Genomic DNA, 24,956 nt, shown 5'->3' on the forward strand with positions numbered 1-24,956 from the left:
TTTTGAACAATATGATGACATATTTCCTTGTTAAGTTGTTATATATGAAAAAACAAAAGGTCAACTGGACAAATGAGAAAGTAAGGGGAAACAAAGATAATCATGAAATACACCACTTATGTGCATGATGTCCTGGTAGCTCAAATCTTCGTTACGACTACAATAGATCACTTTGTTTCGAAGTCGCTGGACTAGATGCGGACTTAGTCACACGTCATCTACAACAAACGTCATGTGGCTAGACATCGTCAGACTTAAAGGAGCACTACTCATAACACCAATCCAAGCACATCACATCACGTCACATCTAGAATATCCACTGTGCAATAATAATGTGAAATAGTTCGTTTTGATTCGGTCAATCGTTGAGCAATCACCTCCAATGGAAAAGACGAAATCGCACCTGGGCAGTATCACAGCCCTCACACAAATCGATTGAGATTTGTGCGGCGCATATAAATGGTGCCCTTTTGTACCAATATTTATGTGTTTAAATAAAATAAAATGTTAACCACATGATATTTTGTCCAACTCATGTTAACATCAATCAAAGTTCATCGATTTTTTTCAGTAATCAACACTGCCACTAATTCTCTATGGATTTCTTCTTTTCCATTTAAGGTGATTGCTAAACGATTGACTGAATCAAAACGAACTATTCCACATTATTATTTAACAATGGATATTCAAGTGGATGAAATTCTAGAAATACGTTCTAAAATCAATTCAAGTTTATCCAATTTAAACGATTCAAAATCTGTTGAACCTGTGCCAAAAATAAGTTTAAATGATATTCTTATAAAAGCAGCTTCATTAACATGTTTAAAAGTACCTGAGTGTAATTCATCTTGGCATGGTGATTTTATCCGACAGTAAGTTTTTTTTGATGTCGTTTCACAGTTTTTAATGTTTGTTTAAATTGGATTCTGCTTAATATACGTAATAGGTCTTAATCAGTCAGTCGGTCAGTCACAACGTAGAACTTCGTATGTACGTACATCAGTTCGAGTTGCCATACCATATTAGCACAGAAATGCAGTTGTCGATTCAAACCCCATAGTGGTAGAAGTAGTAAGAGTATAAGCATACAGTGAAATAAATTTGGAAAGATAAAAAAGATAAAGACATAAGGAATTTAGAAGATTAAAATTTGGTAGAACACAAAGAATGAATGCACCTTCGCCATTGCAAACGATTTTGACCCATGTCATTCAAGGTCTCTAACCATCGGTTGCTATCATCATGCCAAATTCATCAAGCTGTTTTATTTATAGTTTTTTTGTCAGAAATTTATACTTGTTATATCTACTGTAGTTGACTATTTTATTTGAGTAGTGGTATTTAGCTCCAGTGGAATGATGGAGTAAATGTGAATGAAAATTTTGAGGATCAGAGATCAGATCAGAGCAGGAGGCAACCAAAATAAATATGTAAACAACGGTCACACACCTATGGACAATGACCAACCGTTTATGAAAAAATCTTAATAACTAACTCACTTATTGAAGTGTGTACTAATGATGTTGTCAAGAAAAACGAAACAATCCAGTTCAGAGGACAAATCACTTTCGAAAGTTGACTCTATTTGTTATGTCTACGGAGTACTTAACTAACGTCCTGGTATTGACCGATTGAAGTCGCGAGTCGGATGACCGAAGCAAGAACACGAAGACGATATATAAGGGTTTATTTGACCCCCACAGCAAGTCGAAATGACATCGAAATACAGTAATTCTTATATTATTTAGTTACAGTCAGATTCCTGATCGTAGCTACTGCCTTGGCGTAAGGTCAGACTTGCCTATTGTGATAATTCGACTAAGCTATATTGAATGGAGCACTTTTCCCCTTAGGTCCTACCATGCCATGCAGATCAGTTGGAGAACGGCAAGACTAAAACTAGCAACTTGAAGTCGGAGAGCAAAGTACTGCTAACTGTCGAGGGGTTTAACAACAGTAAGATGTTTCCCTCGGACAACCAGCATCTGCAACGACTCTGTCTTCCCACAACGGAAGGGAAAAGTTAGAAAAGGTTGACCTTAAAAATGTCACATCCATTATTACCCCACAGATTTCCGTCTTCGGTGTTAAAGTCTTTTGAAGTCCCGAGGTAACACATCAAAACTCTATAGAGAGGCTATGCGTGATCGGCTGCAAGCAGCCGTCCTTTGAGCTTTGCGGTTTCGCTCCTGGGCCTCTAAGATCACTAACAATCTATTTTCCTTTTCGGATCCCCCAAGAAGAAGTATCCTTCCAACGGGGGAATGACACCCTCCCTCACGCCTGCCGGAACTGACTACAGGAAGATTTGTATAAATTGAACTGAGTGGTATTTAACATCAATTAATTGATAAATAATTCATTGAATACTCACAGGGGTACGATATTATCAAATTAACCGTCCATGACCAACAGATTTAACTAATATGATTACTTGTGGACTATTGGGATTTACTTATTTAAGCTTGTTATCCCTCGTGGAACATAGGCCGCCGTTCTGTTCTGGGCTCTTCTTTGTAGTCGTTGCTAATAGTGTTGTTCATTATTTTATGTCTGCTTCCAATTCCCTACCGAACGTGTTATTTGGTCTACCTTTTTTCTTGTTTCTTTGAGGATTCCAAGTTAGGGCAGCCTCGTGCTGCAGTTTCATGATTTTCAAAATGTGTGTCCTATCCACCTCCAGCTTCTTTTCCTAAATTACTCTTCAACTGGAAGCTGATTTGTTCTGTCCCATAGTAGGTTGTTACTCATGGTGTTTGGTCAATGGATCTTGAGTATCTTGTGTAAACAACTGTTAATAAATATCTGTACCTTTCTGATTATGTTGTAGCAGTTCTAGAAGTTTCAACGACGTAAACGATCGCTACGAGAAATCAGTTTCATGTATTACTCACGTCGTTGTAATACCAGTGTTCAAAATCTTAGTATGTAGAACTCATCTGAAGGAAGCATACATTACAATAGTGGGTCGTGCTATATTATACACCTCTAAAATACGGACGTTTAGAGTTGCTTACATGATTTTGCATGTGTTCGGTAGTCACTGTTTTAGAACTGTTGTAGATCAACTGATCAGTGTTGGATTTAAATTTACGAAAATTTTGACGAGGAATTATCGTAAGATGTAACTACAATCTATGCAAACATGTAGTCACTAACTCTATAATACTTGTTAGCCCGTTTTATAGGATAGGTAGCTAAAACATGTGTATATGAATGTAGATAGACAGATAAACATAATCGATATAGAGCCTAAGACAAATGCACTTAGCCCAAGTCGCTATACTTGATTAGCACGACGAGAGACCGAAATGATGTAGTAATAATCATGAAAAGAAAGATTAATCACTAATAATATAATTTGACAAGACAGAATGGGAAGGTATTAATCAAAGGATACTGAAATTTAAGATCGAGAGGAAGATTTAGAATGAATTTAACTGGACCCAGTGCTAACTCCTCTGACCCGTCACACATATTCTCCAATCACTAATTGCAGTTATGCAAATCTCAGTCAGGTAGTCTGCATCTACAAGCACAACCAACAGTCAGTAACTTCATAGCTTGATGCCACGTTTTGATCTATCCTCTCTTAGCTGTCTTCCAACCTACTTCAGCACTAGAAAGCTTCACCTATCGAGGTGGTCAAGTAGTCAGGCATATGTTACACATGTACATGACCATTGACAGTAACAAATTCATAAAGAATTGAAACCTCCACTATAGTTTTCATTTATTTTGCCTTTTTGATTCTTTCCTTTACTTTGTGTGTGTGTGTAGATACCATACTGTCGATGTAAGTGTAGCTGTGGCTATTCCTTCTGGATTAATCACACCAATAATATTTTCTGCAGATACAAAGGTAACAAGAATTTAATTGTTTAACTTAATATTTTGTTATGGGTAAAGAGAATTTATTTTTAATTGAACTGAAAAGAAATGTTTCTTTGCTCTAGTGGGATATTTTCATTTCACTTACATCTGTTACCCCTCATGGAGAAGCATGGGCCGCCAACCAGCATTCTTCATCGGACTCTGTTCTGGTCAGTCCTTTTTAGTTGTTCCCAGTTGCTACTCATCCTTTTCATGTTTGCTTTCGAATCTCGACGCAGTGTGTTCTTTGGCTTTCCTCTGTTCTGTTTCCCTTGAGGATTCCAAGTTAATGCTTGCCTCGTGATGCAATCCGATGATTTCCTTAGTGTATATCCTATCCACTTCAGCGTATTTTTCTAATTCCATCATCAACTGCAAGTTGGTTTGTTCTTTCATATAGTAGGATGTTGCTGATGGTATCCGACCAACAGAAATTGAGTATCTTGCGTAAACAATTATTTATAAATACTTTTACCTTTTTGATGATGGTTGTAGTAGTGCTCTATTAATTTCACTTTACAAAATGCATATGTGGTTTAATTGTCTGCTGTTTCATTCTTGATAATCCCGTATTTCGTTTATATTTTATCCTGTCAAACCGTGAGTATGGACAAAAGACTGGGAATGATTAGCAACTAATAAGAGATCCCGTTCAGTCTGTCACTGGTTTCCAAATATGTACGTATGTAGATAAATCAAAGAAAGTAGACAATTCAAACTGGAACCACAATTATCCATTAGTTACATCAAACAACTTTGATCTTCTCCATAACACATACAACTTGAAGTGTAACGACAAATTAAACATAGGTGCTCCATATACACCGGTGTGATAGATAATATTGTGAAGTGATACGAGTAAGATCGTTGAGTAAATAAATCGATAATTAAATATTAAATCTACAGTTCAATTAAGAGTATGTTGAATGGAAGCTAGCTTCAGTTAAACCAAGAGATGAAGTCAGTCCACTAAAGCATTGACTGTTGGAATTAGCTTTGTAGGTAGGTGTCAACTACCTGGTTTGGTTTCACGTGATTATCGTGTTCAGTAGTTAGAGAATTTGAATGACATGGCTCAAAACCGTTTCTAGTGACCAAGTTGCACCCAATCTTTGTCTTCCCTTGTTTTTATTATTATTATCATCATATTTTCGTCTCGAATTGTATCTTGCATGCCTTATCTCTCCTATTGCCGTTAATACTGTTAGTACCTTTACTACTCTGGGTTTAGCCCTAAAAAATTCCATCGTGGTTTGTTAATGGTTTATGACAACTTGAACCGACGTACTACACATGTATCAGGTTCTGTGTTGCGTTTGACAGACAGCTCAGTTGAGAAAACAATCAAAAGGGATTCCATCCAATGGGGAAATTGATCTTACGTAGATGAAGAATATGATTGAAAACTGTTTTAATGTTACCACTGATTTCTTTTTTGTGCATGTCTGATAACATCTTAACCCACTGAGTTGGATAACATTTAGGACTCCTATACCCACCGAGGGAGTCGTGATTAACGAACAGATTCTAGTCTTATGTCACTGTTTTTCACTTTATAAACTGACCATCTTTTGGCTTTTTCCATTGAGTCTCAATGAATTATTTGGTTTAAAAATAGAATTGATATACAGTCTAATCGACACAAATACTTTATTTAATGTTAATCAATATTTCTAGCAGCTTCAGTCACGCAATTCCTATAGACATTCTGAAGAGGTGGTGTTGTGTGAATATACTTATCATTCAGTTTACAAGGTGTTTCGTGTCTTATCAAGTAATTCCTAACATGAGATCAACTCATCCAAACGGATTACATAAAATCATAACTTAATTCACTAACAACACAAGTGGAAGGGGTTTTGTGGAGATTTCAGTATTTTCATAGTTGAAGTCATGAGTCAATTGAAGCTAGACCACCATGGAAAACCTGGAAGCACTGGACGGTCGTTTCGTCCTATTATGGGACTCCTCAGTGGCAGTGCACATCCACGATCCCGCCTCGCGAGCGGGATTCAAACCCATCACCTACCAGTCTCGCGATGTAAACTGATTTACCATGTGAATTGTTCAGCCGACTGGAAACAGGTTTTCCATGGTGGTCTAGCTTCAATTGGTTCATGATTTCAACTATGAAAACAACATAAGTGTTACGAGGTTGCCTCGTTAATTTGTGAATGAAAATAATCTTCATCTCATGCACAAACACAAACAACTATACTATAAAGCTATGATTATGGTAAAAAAATAAAGTAATCCCCTTGAGATGTTCATCAGTCCGTCTTCTCTGATTTCATTGTTCATACATTTTCATACAGATTGCGTTTCATTCCTATTCGTTCCTTATCGATCTTCTACCAAAATACATTCTATGCCTGACCATCACCATATACTACTTATATGGATATAAGTAGACCATACTACAATACTATTTCCTTTTATTCTATTTCTAGGGTTTAGTACAAATCAATAAAGAAATGCGAATGTTAGTTACTAAGGCTAAACAGAATAAACTAAAACCTCAAGAATATCAGGTGAGTTAACATTTTTGTTTTACAATGTAAATTCTATTCAATTATAAAGATTAGTTCTTATTTCTTTGTATTAAGAGTAACTCATTAAAATGATCATAGAATAATATAAGAATAGATTCATTTGGACAATGAAGAGTAATAGTGTTGACACAATCTTGTAGTTCGTTTAATTATACACAGTTTCTGGAAAATCGACATACTTTTTGATATCCAACTATAGCTGTATTCCTTGATCTTAAGACAGCGTGCGATTCCGTTGATCATGAGGTTCTGTGGCAGTATCTGTCATTTAAAGGCATATCAAAGAAGTAATTTAATCTTGTATGGGTTCTCTACTCGAGCACCTCTGGTCGAGTCAGAGCTTATGGTGAACTGTCATCAGAGTTGGTTACTTCAGATGATATTCGTCAAGGTTGTTTGCTTTCTCCATTTTTATTTAACTTTGTCATAGACACGATTTTAGAAATAACACTCATCGCCTGTGTTGCAATGTGTGCATGCGTACGTGTTCCCTTTTTGATATGATGTGATGATCCCCGCCTATTAGAGAGGAGTGAATTATTGATCAGAGCAATGATATACAAAAGCCATATTAGTAGTCTTGAGTACTTATCAGTCCTGCTATCTGCCTAGCCCAACCAGTTAAGTTCAGAACACCAATAAAAGCTTCTGCAATATGAATCATTATTCTCAAACATATTGGGTTTATATACCAAACAAACTGACCACATCGTACCATAAATAGTCCTCAAAGTTACCATTCATAAATCTCCACGGGATATAACAGTCTAACTTCTCAGAATTTGGTCTTCTATCAGGGGATTAACTTGTTAACTTAGAACACCCAGATGATATAGTTCTGTTTAGTGAAAATGCTGAAAAAAATGCAGAGTCTTCTGAACACCTTAAGCAACAATGCAATGATGTTTAGGATGTGGTTTTCTCCAGGACTGGTTTCCGCCATTGGCTGAATTTATGATAGGTAGTGAGGAAGTTAAACGCATCCATCACTTCACTTATCTTGAGAGTTTAATCAGTCCTGATGGTCTAGTGTCTGACGAAATCTCAGCACGAACTCAGAAGGCTCGATTGACTTTCGCTAGCTTATGGGTTATGGGAGATATCCGACTCTCAACCAAAGGATGAAATTACTGCTCAGCAGTTTGCTTCGTTCCATTTTATGGGTGTGAAACATGACCATTAAGAATGGAGGATATTTATAGGTTACTAGTATTTGACCATAGATGTCTTCCACGACTTGTTCGTGTATTTTGGGACCACTGAGTAAGCAATGTTTGGGTTAGGAATAGGGTAATTGGTAAGCATGATTAAGCGATTGATGAGGTGGTTGATACATGTGTTACATATGTCCAATCACGACCTAGTTCAACAGGCGATGCTATCTGGTGTTGAGAGTAAGCTGAAAAAATTTAGAGACAACTAAACCAACAAATGTCATCAGTTCAGGAAGTCATTGACAATTGGACTAAGCCATGTTAATAGGTGTAGGTTACCACCACTTGATTGGGGTACGCGTGATTATCATAACCAATTGTTAGAGACTTCGAATGACACGGCTCGAATTTGTCTGCAGTAACGCAGGTGCATCCATTATTTGTCTTCTTACAAATTCCGAGATCCTAAATTACCCAACTTTTTTTGTTTCTATCTCACTAATTTATATTTTCTCGAATCATATCTTTGATGCCTAGTCTTTTCTATTACTGTTGATACAGTTACTACCTCTGGTATTGAAGGATTTGCTCTGACAATTTCATCATTCTGTGCTAATAGAGTATGGCAGCTTGAACCGATGTGCATACGTACTAGGTCCTACGTTGGTACTCATTGATTTTACTCAACATGAAACCTAGTGTATGTTTTAGAATTAGAATATTTAAGAGAGAAATTGGCGAATGCATCTACTTTATTGTCAGAGATTTTCGATTGCATTTCATTCGACATTCCAAGCTACAAATTATTACTGTCTTTCTAACTGCCTCCGAAAAGTGTATTCCTCCCTAGATAGCGTAAAGTAGTATTAAGTACTTCCTTGAAATTGAATAGAAGCTTTAAATATACAGCGCAATAGTTGAAAGTTAAGTGCTTTAATCAATTAGTCATTGTCAGATTACATATGAAGCTCTCTTACATGAAAATGTAGTGTGTAAGATGGTTAGAAATAGTCAGTAAGAAACCTTGGACTTAGGTTTCGTTCTAGTCAACATTTGTCAACAAGGCATACCTGTAATCTTTAGGAGAATTAATGCTGCTTGTGAGACTCGGACCGTATCATTTAACCTTAAATTTTTAGACGTTACTACCAAGTTATTCGGGCCGCTATTGATCTCCTGTAAATGAATTAATGATGAATTTGTAATGATCAGAATACTTTCAATCAATTCATCATCTTTCTTTTTGTCTCAATTATTTTCTAATTATTTAAGGGTGGAACATTTTCAATTTCTAATTTGGGAATGTTTGGAATTACCAATTTCTGTGCTATCATTAATCCACCTCAAGCATGTATCCTTACCGTGGGTAGTACCAGACCGAAACTTTTACCAGATCATAAAAATCCTAAAGGGTAAATTTTATCAAATATTTTTAGTGTGTGTGTGTATACGTACGTGAATTTGACTTACATTTTTGTGAACAATAAGAAAATTTGGCGAGACTATAATTTATGGACAAGCCAATCAGAAGCGCTTGAGGGATTTCAAGGTCACGGCGCCGATTTTAGTACCTGATGCTCGTGTACGATCGGTTCACAGAGAATTTTAGAGAAGACTTGACGATTAAGCGGCTACAACAAAGGAGACTACTAAGAAGTTCCTGTATTTGTAATTGCGGGTAATAAATGACTTGTAGACCTTGTACAGACTACCATGATGTTGTCCTTCGATGTAATATATGTTGAAGGAAGACGTTTGCTAGAATAAGAACCTTTATCACTCGATCCAGATTGAGACTGAGGCATATTATAATAATTGCCGCCAACTGTATAATAAAAGCACCAGTAACATTGGCTGCAATAATCGCAGATGTTACTGAAGCTTCGGTTGTTCAGTGGTATGAGTATTGTAGGGACATATCCATAATAAAAATGATAAACTTATACAACCGTAGTACACACAAACAATATTGAAGCTATGTGATCGAGACTGAGAGGGTTTTTGTGACCTTATCATGGTTCCAGAGACCAACTATTATGGAGCCATATGGATGAGTTCGTCTACCTTATGCATTACGATTTTGGAACCTTTGAACCTTTTTCTAATCTTGACAAGTTTTTGGACCATATAAAAGAAGTATATCTACTTTAATTATTTGGTTTTATATAATTAAGTTTTACTCTATGCTGACTGTTTACTGATTGGCTAACATTTCTCAGGGTCATTTAGGATTCATTCAAAGGTCGTCCATAAATTATATTCTCGCCGAAAATTCTTCAGGACATATTAATATGATTCGGTGACACTGGATATATGATAATATGACCTGATATTGAATCAGTCATAAACTAGATTCATTAAATCATTAGATATGTGATTTAGGCACATCAGAACTACTAAATTATGGGTCAGACTAATAGTTTATTGACACAAAACACAAATGATTAGTACACGGCAAAATCCGAGTAGAAATCCAAAAAAAAATATGTACAATAATCAGTTTAATTACAATAGCTCGATGTGTCTACCTTGGCTCAGTATTGACCAATCATATCTCCCGGCACACTAACATATATTATATATGCTAATAAAGAGATTACAAGTTATCTAGTTTGTTTTTTTTATCGAGATCATATGAACCAGTTTTTAGGTTAAACATCCATTAAAAACCCGGAAGCACTGTATAACTATTTCATCGTAGTATGAGCATCCTCAGCAATGCACATCTATGATCTCGCAACCTGGTATCGAATCCAGGACCTTCGGTATCGCACCCGAATGTTTAACTTCCAGACCATGGATCTGGGATCCAATAGTATACAAGTATAACTCCGATCAAATAACAATATTACGTGTCCATCTTCCATTGTCTCCGGTGGGTACCTTTTTGATATCCAACATGGTTGAACTTCATTGATCACAGCATTTCCCCAGAACTCGTAAATTTCGTCTCAAGGCTAGTATTTAGTAAATGTTTGATAATTATCAGTATGAGGTTGTAAATATGGATTGCTGAGAAGCTCCATAGTAGGACAAAATAGCTGTTCAGTGCTTCCAGGTTTTCATTGGTTTTCCAACTTCTCTAACTTGACCTCTACTCTATTTTGATTAATTATCCCCACCTTTGGTTTAGCGATTTTCCATTCATTCAAAGGTTTTTTTTATCATATAGAGAGTTGTTCCACTTCGATTTGTTTTCGTTAAATATCAAGTTTAACTTTAGACTACTGTGTTCTCCTTACATTCCATCGTTGGGGATTATTGTTCGGAGAGTTATCTGTGTATCCATATTAGTTGTCGCTTCATCGACTTCTCAATAGATTCTGTTCGTGTTAGAATATTCTCAATTGTTTGTAATTAGCACTTACCGTAGGTCAGACGGAATAAATCGCAAAATACAACAAATACATATATACACTGAATTAAAAAATGGATTCATCAATTCTTGTTCATTTAATATGTCTCATATCAGTATTCTAGTTATTCAGTTCAAGAAAGTGACTGTCTGAACTTAGTAACTAAGTTGATAACACCTTGGTTGTTTGAAGCGAAAGGCATTGGATTCAAATCCCACAGTGAATACCATCAGTGAGATGTTGCAGTTATATCCGGCTGGTGAGTTGCAAATGGAACAAAACGCGCTTCCTGTATTTCACTGCTAGCCATAGTCCACCAATTCTATGTTACGCAACAAAATTGTCAATCAGAATATCGGTTTCTATAACCTCGTCCCTATGCTACACTAATGATTCATCAAACAACACTAGCAGCCCTGAGTCCTTATTGGTCCTATGTATAGTAACTTCTCGCCTAACTTAAGCCGTTCAATCCAGTACACAAATATCGTCCTCCACTGTAGTTGGTTTCTATACAATCAGACCAGACTGTATCACATCATAAAGTGCGAAATAATAATTATAAAAGATCAAGCCAAAAGTGGCTATTAGTTAACGATATTATCATTGATTATGTGTAGCGGTTCGCGTCTATTCAGAAGGAGGTACTTTGTGTACTACTAGGCGACCATGAAGAGTAGCATAATTGAAGAGAGTTGAAAAAGTGAAGAACAAATCCAGTAGGCTCAAGCACAATTCACTTACACTTACTACCGAATGCAATAAACAATGATCATCAACGACTCAAGTTTCGGATTTAAGACAATGTTAAAATAGAAACTGGAAGCATATAGTTAACATCTGTTACACAAATGTCATACTTTATAAATGGTGATTGTCATTGATTTCCTCCTTTTTTTCTTCTTTCATCTTATAGATTTAAAGAAGCAAATATTTTATCAGTTACATTATGCTGTGATCATCGTGTTGTTGATGGAGCAGTTGGAGCTCATTGGCTTAGTGAATTTAAACAAATTTTAGAGAATCCAGCACTTTTTCTTATTTAATTAAATTTTTGTGTTAATATACTTATAACGAATCTTTTGCTCGTCTTCTTTGCACTCAATAGAATATTTATTAGCATAACAACAAGTATATGAATAGATATACACCCACCCCTATCCCACTTCACCCCATTCATCCACACACACACACATTTACACACTTGAAGATCATTGAAATATCTGGATTAGGTGTAAGATGTAAGTTTCAGAAAAATAAAGTTTATTACGTCATTGATTATTCTATCTCTTGATAATTGATAATAATGATTATTATTATTGTCTCTTGTTGCTAGGATTATCTCCTTGATGTATCTCCCCTTATTACTCTCTTTTTTTTGTTCACTTTGTAATGTAATTTTACACTATAGTTATTTATATAGGAAGTTTTTTTTAAAAAGTCAAGGTTTATATCATACTTAGTTATAATATGTGTTATTAAATTGTCTATTATGTGTGTGTGAGTGTGTGTGTATACAGAGGTGGTGTATTTCTTTTCCTTTTTTATTTTGTAGCTATGTAAATAAAGGTACATATGTTTGCATTGGTTTCCATTGTTATGATCTCATATATATATATCAGAATAGCGGAAATAAGCACAGTATAAACGATAGTAGAAAATGCCCTGGTACGACCGAGAGTGGGGAGAGTCCGCTCTCCCTTTCCAAATGCTCTCACATGACCACGCGTATATACCCTCTGCCTTCTCGTGGCACTATTGTTGTTTAGGAAATTGAGAGTACGAAAAATGAATGTCTGGCGCTTTAGCCGGGTTGGTGGACACGGTAAGTCCACCTAGGGGAGTTGGAAAACCCTGGTTCCAAACCAATGTTGCACATGGGCTCCAGCATCCTGAGGGAACAAATGGCATATGAATCAATCGTTGGTGACCGACTACCATGGGACTGCATCTCCTTACGATGCTCCACTACCTTGTAGATTAGGATTTTCGGTTAAAGTCTCTAGGTTTGGCCCCTTAAGAAAACTACCTGCTTCAGTTTGGGCACCTGGGCGGTATCACAGCCCTCACACAAATCAAATGAGATTTGTGTGGCACATATGTATTTAGTGCCCCTTTGTACCAATATTTATGTGTTTAAATAAATAAATAAGTAAAATATAAATTGAGAATGAAGAATGAACTTGTGGAATGAGAAAGTTAATGGTTTTGGGTTATTGTGGTCGATTTTGAGCTATGACGCTTAAAATCTCCAATAGTTAATCACAATAATCATTCTGTCACCAAGTGTTAGCGAGAAATAAACTGGATTAAAGCACGTTATGTACATGATCGTGATGGCGCATGCTGATTGACTAATTCTAAACCAATCAGCTCTGATAGATTATTGGAGAAGTATCTAGAAGTTTCTTATGCATATACTATGAATATATATGAACGTTTTTCTAACCATTGATTGATGTTCACCTACTCTTGTTATTTTGAATACAATTTTGTTCCTGTTGAACGTGTTCTGATTTTGGGATCTTGTCGAGTGTCATTGTATAAGAATACTAAGCAATAAGAGTAGCTAAGTCGTTTATTAGCAAAACAATTATAACACAAAGTAAAGTAGTTTAAGACCCCAAATGTCCTGGTACAACTGAAGGTAGGAAGAGTTTACTCCCTCTTGAAACGCTCAAATATGACTACGCGTATATAACCACTACTAGGGATTTTTTATTCACTGCCTTCTCGCATTGCGGGTGTTGTTTGCAAAATTGACAGAACGAAAAGCGAATGTCTAGTACTTAAATTAGGTTGGTGGGTACGGGAGATCTACATATCTAAGGGTGTTGGAAAACCCTAATTTCAAACCAATATTTCACTCTTTTGTGGATGGGACCTCTTGATCAAGGTCTCGGGGTGTAGTTTCCTGAAGGATCCATCTGTTCCGGTTTGGACACTGAGATAGAGTATCCCAGCGCTTACGCGGATTTTGTATGGTGCGTATGCATTTTGGTGCCGCTTTGTACCAATGTTTGTTTGTAATTAAGTAAATGGGTATTCTGAACCTACCAACATGGCTTCGTACAACAACCAATGAGTTCATGGACTGATCTCATGTTTTAGATTGGCCCCTTCTCGTTTTCTTCTAATCTACTACACTAAATAACATTGCTCGTCGAAGTAGGGCGTGATTAGGTGTACGTAACATGTCTCAAACACTTCAGTCGATAAATAATATTCACTATCTTATCAACTGACTTACCTGGTACTATGTGTCTAACATCAACGTTCCGCATACGGTGGTCGCAATATACGTAAGCAATGCTTTGAAAGCATCTACATTCATATACTAGTAAAATACAAACGTCCTTTGCTTCTAAAGCCCAAGTTTCAGAGTCATAAAGTAGAACAGAATAAGTTTTTACACAGTATGATCATCTAGCAGATAGACATCTTACCTATGTCATATTTGACGCAAGTTATTTGTCATAACTTATAAAATGTACAGGCCCTATGTTTTCTTAGATCTCAAGTTTTAGTAAGTCTTATATCAAGTGCTTTAAAATTAGTCTTGACGACTGTTTTCATTTAATCTTACTTTGAATTGAAGATTTTTAAGTCTTGTGAATCAAAACTCACAAATAGAATGAAATACATTGTACTAAGCAGACAAAGAAATAGGACTAGTTAGTTTATGCTCTCCTAAAGTTGATATTTGTAATTTTCAAATAAGTAGCTTTTCCACTAGATCGTTTGCAATGGCGAAGGTGCATTCACTCTTTATGTTCTGCCAAATTCTAATCTTCTGAATTCTTCATGTTTCTATCTTTTTCTCTTTCCAAATTTATTTCACTGGATTATACTCCAATAACATCTTCAAACCCTAATCTTTCTGATTACTGTTTATACTCTTACTACTTCTACCACTATGGGATATGAATTGACAACTGGATCTCTGTGTTAATGTGGTATGGCAACTCGAACCGATATACGTATGTACGAAGTTCTACGTTGTACGACAAACTGATTCCTATACAATGTTATATCGAAATTAGATTCTTAGTATGTTGCGTAATACTTGAGCACTCGAACGCTAGAACCTTTCCAAGTCGCAGAATGAGAAGACTAGTTAGTAGGAATGTTATTCCAAACAGTGTCAATCATAGTACAAAAAATCTCATGTATTTATAGTTTTTTAGTTGAAAACAAATCATCACTTCGGATAGCTTATAGGCACATAGGGAGTCCTTTTAAATAATCCAATAGGGAAGCTACACGTCGACATTGTAGAATGTTCCTCTACTGGTGATTAGATGGAATATCTTCGGCTCTTTCTGGGCTTCTTGAGTTTGTCAACGAGCCATCCTTACATATAATATGTACATTAAGTTTAAAATTTTCATTTGATTTAATGTATCTATTCGTCAATAAAATGGCATCATGATTTCATTGTATTAGATGATAGTAGCTGGGACAGAATTGGATGGAGAATGCTAGTGGGCTGCTTATGCTCCTTCACAAGAGGTAACAAACGTAAGATCGTGGAAACAAAGTGTTTACATATGATGATAATATTTAAACGAATCATCATTATTCAAGAGGCATATTCAATTAGTTATCAAAGAAGAGACATATCTTATTTCGTAACACATAGAACAGTGTTAATCGCGATTGATCGGTGTAAATCAAGCATTCATATTTGAGTTAAACGTCCACCATTTAAGATTAATTGATTCAATCCTATACTGGTTATTACTCTGACCCGTTTTACTTAACTACCAATCATAAAATTGCAACAGTTTATGTAAACAACACTAACCCTCGTTATTGATTCATTTTATTGGGTCTCTGCTACTACTTAGTTAATCGCTTGTGATGGAACTATAGATGAGCATAATCAAAATTGAAACAGAAATATATGCAGTAAGCAAAGATGGGTAGTGGCTAGCAATGGAATTCAAGACGCGCGTTTCGTCTTATTTGGGACTCGTCAGCTGGATGTACCTTCATCTCAGAGTTGATATTCACTCTGGGACTCGAAACCAGTACCTTTCGTTTTAAAATATGTGCAGAATATGAAAGTTCATCAGTTTAATTGTGAAACTGAATTGACTAAATTGGCTGAACGTTTTCATAATGTATGGTCGAGCTACTGATTACAGTAACGTTTCGTTCTCTGCGTTGGATGGATTCTAACATACTGAATATTATGGTGGATTCAGTTCCCTTCATATCCTAAACTACAATCAAACAATATTGATTACACAACGGGGTTTTGTGGAGATTTTAGTAATTTTATATAGTTAAGATCAGGAGTCAATTGAAGCTAGACCACCATGGAAAACCTGAAAGCACTGGACGACCGTTTCATCCTATTGTGGGACTCCTCAGCAGTGCACTCCATGAGGTATTTCCTAGAGTTCTACTGAGAAGCAGTAACCAGCGGAGTTCAACTAAGTCTGTTGGGAGATATCAACTCACTGAAGACATTGTTGAATGGTTGCTCAATTTTTAATGGATTGGTTGAAGTTAGACATTAACACCGTTGGATGCCGGCTCAATGGTCTAGAGGTTAAGTGCTCGCTTACGAGACTGATAGGTCCTTGGTTGGGATCTCGCGAGGCGGGATCGTGGATGCGCACTGTCACTGAGGAGTCCTACAAAAGGACGAAACAGCCGTTCAGTGCTTCTAGGTTTTCCTTGGTGGTCTAACTTCAATTGACTTATGATCTTAACAATATAACTTATTGATTACACTCATATTCTTAACATTCCACTCTTTTGTCTTTCAAAGAGTATTTAATAATATGCACACTTTTTTAATCCGATTGCCATAACTTAGATTAAAATCAATACTACTTATTCCTCGTTTTAGGTACAATATTAATATTCATTGTACAGTCTTCTTCTGAACTAATTTAGTCAATTATTAGCTTTATTGATTTTTCATTTGATATTCAACTTATAAGGGTTACTAATTGGGTACCGATATGCATATGTGTATGCATGTTCATAATATGTATGTAAGAAAAAAAATCGATTCAACCACAAGGTCAACTTTGTCATGAATGTTTTTCGGTATATATTTAGTTAATAAATGTTCATCTTATTTGTTTTACATTTCATGTTAGATAAAACTATCAAATAAATAACTTCATAGGTATTCAACATGAATACTAGCCTTTAATGGACATTGTTTCTACGTAGGTAGTCGATGAAACATCTTAACGATACCTCGATAGAACTGATATGGAATGAATCTCCTACCCTCTGGATAATCAACTTAGTAGTAATTTTATATCTATCTGCCCTAGTATAGGCAAGAGTGGGGAGAGTCCGCTCCCCCTCTCGAAATGCTCTCACATGACCACGCGTATACAGCCTCTGTCAGGGAAGTCCTACTCACTGCATTCTCGAGGCATTACTGTTGTTTACAAAGTTGAGAGGACGAAAAGCGAATGTCCGGCGTTTTAACCGGGTTGGTGGACTCGGCAAGTCCACCTAGGGGACTTGGAAAACACTGATTCCAAACCAATGGTATACATGGGCTCCAGTATCCTGAGGGGCCAAATGGCGTATGTATCAATCGTTGGTCACCGGCTACCATGTGACTGCATCTCCTCACGATGCTCCACTGCCTTGTTGGGTAGATCTTTAGGTCGTAGGCTCCGATTGTGGCCCTCCAAGAAAACCATCTGCTTCAGTTTGGGCACCCGGACAGTATCACAGCCCTCACACAAATCTCATTTGATTTGTGTGGCTCACATGTATCTGATGCTTCTTTGTACCAATATTTATGTCGATCTTCCAGTTATTAATGTGGTCTATTTCTGTTTATGTGTATAAAGACTTCTTGATGATCTTTCCTCGACTTTATTTAAAGTATAAAAGAGCGCGAAATTTCCACTCTAGAATGAAATCAGCCTTCACAGATTTTATGTTTTAAACAAGGGGGGGGAATCTTTGATCTTTATTTTCCTCCTTATCTTTTGCTCATCACATTATACTACTTGTAAATATTCAGTAACTAATTGATTATCAACCTTTTGGACAAAAAAACATACCCTGGTTCCTAGTTGTCGTGCAAGACATTTAAGTATCTACATAAATGTATAATATATGATGTGAATCGTATATGAATGGTGCGAATGGTCCACCAGGGTGCTTGGTACCTGTTTGGTTGCGCCACAGGATTGAGCTGTATCATTCAGATTGTAGCACTGAAGTCCATATAGTGTCTGGTTCTCTTGTGGGGCAGGATTGAGCTGTACTGCTCAGGTTAAGCCACAGGGTGGTGTCTGGTTCTCCTGTTAAACGGGATTGAGCTGTACTGTTTGGGTTGTCACGTATAAGTCTGGATGGTGTCTGGTTCTCCTGAAAACCAATACAAAATTACCCTGGCTCACATGGGTATATTATATAATATATAAATAAATATATAATGTTTGGTCTAATTGTTACTACGACTATAGCATCTTGTCATTTGTTGCGGTCTATTTAGAATTCATACGTTCACTGAACCATTGCTTAATTGACTCCAATTTTTTGTCCTCATAGTTCTCGTTACCTTTGATGACATCACTTGTGGCTTCAGACACACGTAATAACTGTTCTATGAAGACTTGTTTTTATAAATAATCTATGTAATATTTTTTCAGGAATCAAACTTTCCCTTTACTTGTATTGATGCGTCAGACGCAACATATACCTCGGGAATCGAAGACTTTTTGGCAATCTTTTTTACTATCAGAAAGTGTTTTTCGTGGAGATTAAGTATTTTCATAGTTGAAAGCGGAAGTCATTTGAAGCTAAACCACCAGAGAAGACCTGAAAACACTGGATGGCCGTTTCGTCCTATTGTGGGACTCCTCAGTGACAGTGCTCATCCACGACTTCGCCCCACGAGATTCGAACCCAGGACCTACGAGCCTCGCGCCAGAGCATATCACTAATAGACCAGTGGTCTTTTTTTTATACTTTCGTAATGATAATAGTACTTACTGCTTTACAGACAAAGTCTTTTGTATTGAATTCTGGGATTTCATGCGTAATCGAGTCATTTGATTCGATGTTTCAATGAAATTAACACGTGTATACCTTTCTTACTGGACATCATTGACATGAGAGTGAAATAAATATTAGTGAGGCTCCAGTGATAATTTTCAGTTGTGGGTAAGATAAAGTACAAAATTTAAAAAAATCATTCTTAAACTACAAATAGTGTAAATTTACAATGGATGACTAATATGGTACTACATAGAACAATTGAATATGAGACATTTCAGTTAAGGTTGATGTATATAAACTTTAATAAGTGGGAAATTTGATTTTGATGGAGTTTTGTTCTCTGAGTTGGATGGTTTGGTCGTGGAACTTTCATTGTTCTACTGAACGACATCATCAGCATAAACTTCAGGTAGAAGTGAAGTGTTTGAATCTCTCCACATGTGATTCAAAGTTTGTCCTGTACATCTCGATGTTAATTGGTTCTTGTTGGCCTTAAATATGATTTTAGAAAGTATAGGGATGATTGTAAATTGTATCACAAATAATAAACGATTACATAATCACTATTAATAAAAAAGAGTTGGTGATTAATAAGGTTATGACTTTATCGAAAGAAGGCCGTGGCCAATTTTTTGTGATTTTACAGGCTCGGCTTTTTATCACGTGATCTATCCAGCAATCGAAATACGACTTACCCAATATTAACAATGTGCCAAATCAATGATGTTCGACCAGTATGAGCAGTCTAGCGTCCTTATTGGTCCTTTGTCCGCCTAGCCCGTCCACTTGAGTCCAGAAAACCAATAGCAGCTTCGGTTATGCGAATCGTTTATTTCAAGTATACTCGGTTCATTTACCAAACAAACAGACCACATCACACCATAAAATAGAAAATACTATTTGTACAAGATCAAGCCAAATGTGGCTGTGAACGTGGGATACAATAATCATTAAACTGAATATAATTTAGGGATAGTATTTCGTACAGTAATAATTCATAGGTCGAAATGAAGCTTATAATAAGATGAATATATATATATATAGATTAAATCTAGTCACTGAATAGTTAAACCATATGAATATATACAGAATAATAGTCCATGAATAGGTCCTGGGAGTTACCTGTAATCATGTCTTCACTAGGATATGACAAATAATTCAATAGTTTAATGGTAATGTCTATAGTTTTGATCTCGGTTTGGAGATTGTCAGGTATACAACAAAATTATAAATTATGATTTAAATAAATTGAAGATAGTTTAATGAAGAAAATCTCATTTTCAATAACCTTATTCATTTGAACTGTACTATTGACCACAGATGTCTTAGAAATATTGCTCACATCTGCTGGGATCACCGTGTAAGTAATAGTGAGTTAAGATACAAGGTATTAGAGAATGATGGTAAATCAATTGATAAGGTCATGAATCTTCATCGACTGAGATGGTTGGACCACCACGTGTTATGTATGCCTGAACACCGATTACCACGACTTGCTATGCTGACTAGTGTAGGGGATGGATGGAAAAGAGTTAGGGGCGGCCAAACCAAAACGTGGCATCAGTATTTAAAGTCACTAACTTCTAGTATGAGCCATGTTGATAGATGCAGACTACTTAAATGGGGTCCGCGTGACTATCGTAACCAATGGTTGGAGACTGTGGGTGACATGGCTCAGAATCGATCACAATGGCGTAGATGTATACACTTTCTGTTTTCCCTTAAACCTTGGGATTAAAATTGCTTCATAACTTTTTTCCTTCCTATACTATATTCTTATATACAACCTTTCTTTTATATACTACCACCACTAACTATTTCTATGAATCTGGTGTTCATCTTGTTGTGTTAACAAGGTATAGCAACTTGAAGTAATGCATATATGTGCCTGGTCCTACGTTGTAGCTGACTGACTGACTGATTCTCGAATTTATAGTGTTGAGCCAAATGTTATTCATAATCTTAGAAGTAGTAAGTAATGATAGTTTGTCTAATAAATATAATATATTATTGCCCATTTTAGGATAAAGTTATAGGGCTTGGTATTATGTCAAGCTTACATAGGTTATTCTAGCCTGTGGACAGATCAGTCTATTCATTCCTTTCAAGCGACATTTTTTACCATGTCATTTATTCACTTATAGACCTTGACTGTTCTTATATAAGGGTGTGTGCTCATTGCTTACATGACCAAGACAAATGTGGCTGTGAACGAGGGAGATGGTAATCACTAAACTGAATGTAATTTAGGAACAGTAAATTGTATAATAATAATCTATAGGTCAAAATGAAGCTTATAATAAGATGAATATAGATATACACAATCTAATAACTGAATGTAAGCAAAGATGGATGGTGCCTGTCAGGACTCAATAGCTGAGTGGATAACGCGGTTGCGTTTGGAGCGAAATATGCTGGGTTCGAACCCCGGAGTGAATATCAACTCTGCGATGCAGGTACATCTAGCTGGCTGGGTTTCACTGCTAGCCATTATTCATCTTTGCTTATAATGCTTGTGAATTAAGTCTATGTCGATGCAATACGCACGGTATACACATGTGCCAATAAGAGACTGATCAATTACAATCCTCAACATTAATGGGAAGATTCAAAACAAACAATATCAGGTGAATTTAATAACTGTACAGTTATAAAATAGGAATGTATACATAAAATAATCGGCCATGATAGGTCCCGGAAGTTACCCATACTTACATCTTCATCCTATCTCTTTCTCCTGGAGATCGGCTTGATCATGATGACGTCAGCATATGGAGAGAAGCACGGCATACAATGTACAGCTAGGATGCAGTTAGACGATTTAGACTTCTCAGGTGATCTGGCTTTTCTATCACACATGCAACAACAAATGCAGGAGAAGACGACCAGAGTAGCAGCAGCCTCAGCAGCAGTAGGTTTCAATATAAACAAAGGGGAAAGCAAGACTCTCCGATACAATACACCATGCACTAATCGAATTACACTTGACGGAGAAACTTTGGAGGATGTGAAAACCTTTACATATCTGGGCAGCATCATTGATGAACACGGTGGATCTGATGCAGGTGTAAAGACGCAGATCAGCAAACCAAGAGCTGAATGTTTACCATTGAAGAGCATCTGGAACTCAAAACAACTATCCGTCAACCACCACCGAAGTCAGAATTTTCAATACAAATGTCAAGACAGTTCTACTGTATGGGGCGGAAACCTGGAGACCAAAGAACACATTACTCCGAGAAAAATGGAGACAGATATGAAAAGAATGAACAACAATTAGATAGAACCAGAAAGGAAGGCGCATGACATAGTGAGTGTGTTGGAGAATGCTGGTTGGCGGCCTATGATCCATTGGGAGTAACAGGCGTAAGTAAGTGAGTAAGTAAGTCGTATAATAATGATCCATGGATCAAACTGAAGCTTTTAATTAGATGAATATAGATATATACAGTCTAATTACTCAATAGTTAAACAATAAGTATATATATATATATATAGAGAGAGAGAGAGAGAGAAGGAATAATCGCCCATTATTAGGTCCCAGAAGTTATCCATACTTATGTCTTCACTAGGATATCACAAATACAAATTTACCAAGTTTTTTTTTCATTATCAATCAATCAATAATGTTGATATTTTAAAAATATATCAATTAATCATTGAAAAAAAATCAATAATCAATCAATTAATTGATCAATCGATCAATCAATCAATCGATAAAATTTAAATTCCATCTATCTTTATTTATTCCTTTATCTAAAACTAATAATGTTATTATGCCTTATTATATTGCTATTCATTCATTTTATTAATTCTAATCTAATTCATTATATAACAATGAATCAATTAATCAATATTTTATTATCTCTTAGAGATAAAAATCATTTATTTATGTTACCATATAGTAACAATGATCAATTATTATTTTATCCATATCATAGACCATTATATAAACCATTATGGAAATTAAATAAACCATATTTGTATTTTTCCCAATATAGTTTCCCTAATTTATATCAAACATCCACATCCTCATCCTCCTCCTCCTCCTCCTCGTCATCCTCCTCCTTATCATCATCATCATCATTATCATCTATATTAAATATGAAATTTATCAAAAATGATATATTACTTATAAAAGTAAGTAGTATTATATATTGAATTGATTAAAGATAGATTATTATCAGAAGGGAGGGTCAGTCACTAGTGAGCATATGATTATAGATCAGAAGTGGTGTTGTGGAGAGAATTTAGTATTTTCATAGTTGAAATCATGAGTCAATTGATATTAGATCACCATGGATAACCTGGAAGTATTGGACGGCCGTTTCATCCTTTTGTGGGATTCCTCAGTGGCAGTGAGCATCCATGATCCCACCTCACGAGATTCTAACTCAGGACTTATCAGTCTCACGCGCGTGAGAGCTTAACCTGTAGACCACTGAACTGGCCGTCATCCAACGGTGTTCATGTCTAGCTTCAACTAATCCTGGGTTCGAATCTCGTGAGGCAGGATTGTGGATGCGCACTGCCACTGAGGAGTCCCATAATAGGGTGAAACGGCCGTTAAACAGTGCTTCCAGGTTTTTTATGGTGGTCTAGCTTCAATAGACTCATGATTTCAACTACGAAGATAAATTATTATTGGAATATCTGGAAGTGGTAAAAAAGATTTATAATTCAGGTGGATGATTTTGATAGAGTTTTATAGTTTGAGTTAGATGGTTTGGTTGTGAAGCTTTCATCGTCCTACTGAATGACATCATCAGTACAAACTTTGGGAGTAGAAGTGAAGTGTATGAATTTCTTCACATGTGGTTCATAGCTTGTCTTGTATATCTCGTAGTTGATTGGTTCTTGTTGACTTTAGAATTAACAAAAGGATCATCTTATCATACATAAAAGGTATATCAGAAACGATAATGAGACTGCTGAAAACCTGCGGAATGGGTGTTGTTCACAAACCAAACATCATCTACAAAATAAATTATTCCAACTGAGAAAAAACACTACATCGAATAAAGCGGACGCCCTCTTCATCATCGCATGCATGAATATCGATTAGCAATCAAACGCTATGACATGTCTTCAGTTATATCAATGCACTTAGAATACTGCAGACACACATTCGACTGGAAAAATGTAGACTTTTTGGACAGAGGCAATTCCAAAAACACCAGAGAATTTTTAGAAGCTTGGAACTCAAGTCAATTAGCAATAAACAAGCACATTGAAATCAATCCAATTTATCAAGTAATCAGGAAATTTATACAGAAACATAAGAACAAAAATCAAACCAATGGGAGATACAACCATAATAAAGAAGTAAACAATGACAGATTTAAGATCAACAAGAACCAATCCACATCGAGTTGTACAGAACAAGCTATGAACCATATGTGAAGAAATTCAAACACTTCACTTCTACCCGAAGTTTGTGCTGATGATGTTGTTCAGAAGAATGATGAAAGCTCCACGACGAAACCATCCAACTCAGAGAACAAAACTCCATCAAAAACCTGGAAGTAATGGATGAATGTTTTGTTTTACTATAGGACTCTTAAGCAGTATGTATCCATGATCTCATATCAAAAGGACTCAAATCCAGGACGATGTTTATTCTATAAAATGAATTGAGATTTCTTTTAAAGTTATATTAACTAGGAGTTGATTTTAAACTTATAAAGTAGGGTACAACTGTTTTTCCTATTTGACTTAGGATATTTCACTAATGTTCATTTTCGATATATGCTGAATTTGATTAAATAAATTAAATGTCTTAATAAACAAGGATAGATAGTGGATAACAGTGAAATCCAAGATGCGAGTTTCGTCCTATTTGGGACTCGTCAGTTGAACGTACCTACATTACAGAGTTGATATTCACTCTGAGACTCGGACCCAGTACCATTCGCTTCAAACACCATTACGTTATTCACTTACCTACTGAGTTCTGTTAGCCAATAGGTTGTGCGATGGCGTGAAGTTTAAATTCACTTGATATTGTTTACTTGAATCTTCCCATT

At 36.1% G+C, this 24,956-nt stretch overlaps 1 protein-coding gene and 1 non-coding gene across 2 annotated transcripts in view; both read left to right on the top strand.

Moving 5' to 3' along the window:
* The window catches only part of Smp_212190 (thioredoxin-like protein,putative), a gene marked incomplete at both ends in the record, with an annotated part of 17,663 nt that extends 5,682 nt beyond the window's left edge, over positions 1–11,981 (top strand). Inside the window, 5 exons of the mRNA XM_018791087.1 lie at positions 622–872; positions 3,781–3,862; positions 6,324–6,404; positions 8,852–8,991; positions 11,852–11,981. Coding sequence (XP_018647358.1) covers positions 622–872; positions 3,781–3,862; positions 6,324–6,404; positions 8,852–8,991; positions 11,852–11,981 — 684 coding nt within the window. The remainder of the gene's footprint in view (positions 1–621; positions 873–3,780; positions 3,863–6,323; positions 6,405–8,851; positions 8,992–11,851) is intronic.
* A 9,317-nt stretch (positions 11,982–21,298) lies between these two features.
* Positions 21,299–21,369, top strand: Smp_tRNA_00824_Pseudo_TTG.1.1. The gene has a single exon. It is a non-coding gene (tRNA).
* Positions 21,370–24,956: the final 3,587 nt, after the last annotated feature.

Source organism: Schistosoma mansoni, assembly GCF_000237925.1.
Source record: "Schistosoma mansoni, WGS project CABG00000000 data, supercontig 0242, strain Puerto Rico, whole genome shotgun sequence".
Classification (NCBI taxonomy): domain Eukaryota; kingdom Metazoa; phylum Platyhelminthes; class Trematoda; order Strigeidida; family Schistosomatidae; genus Schistosoma; species Schistosoma mansoni.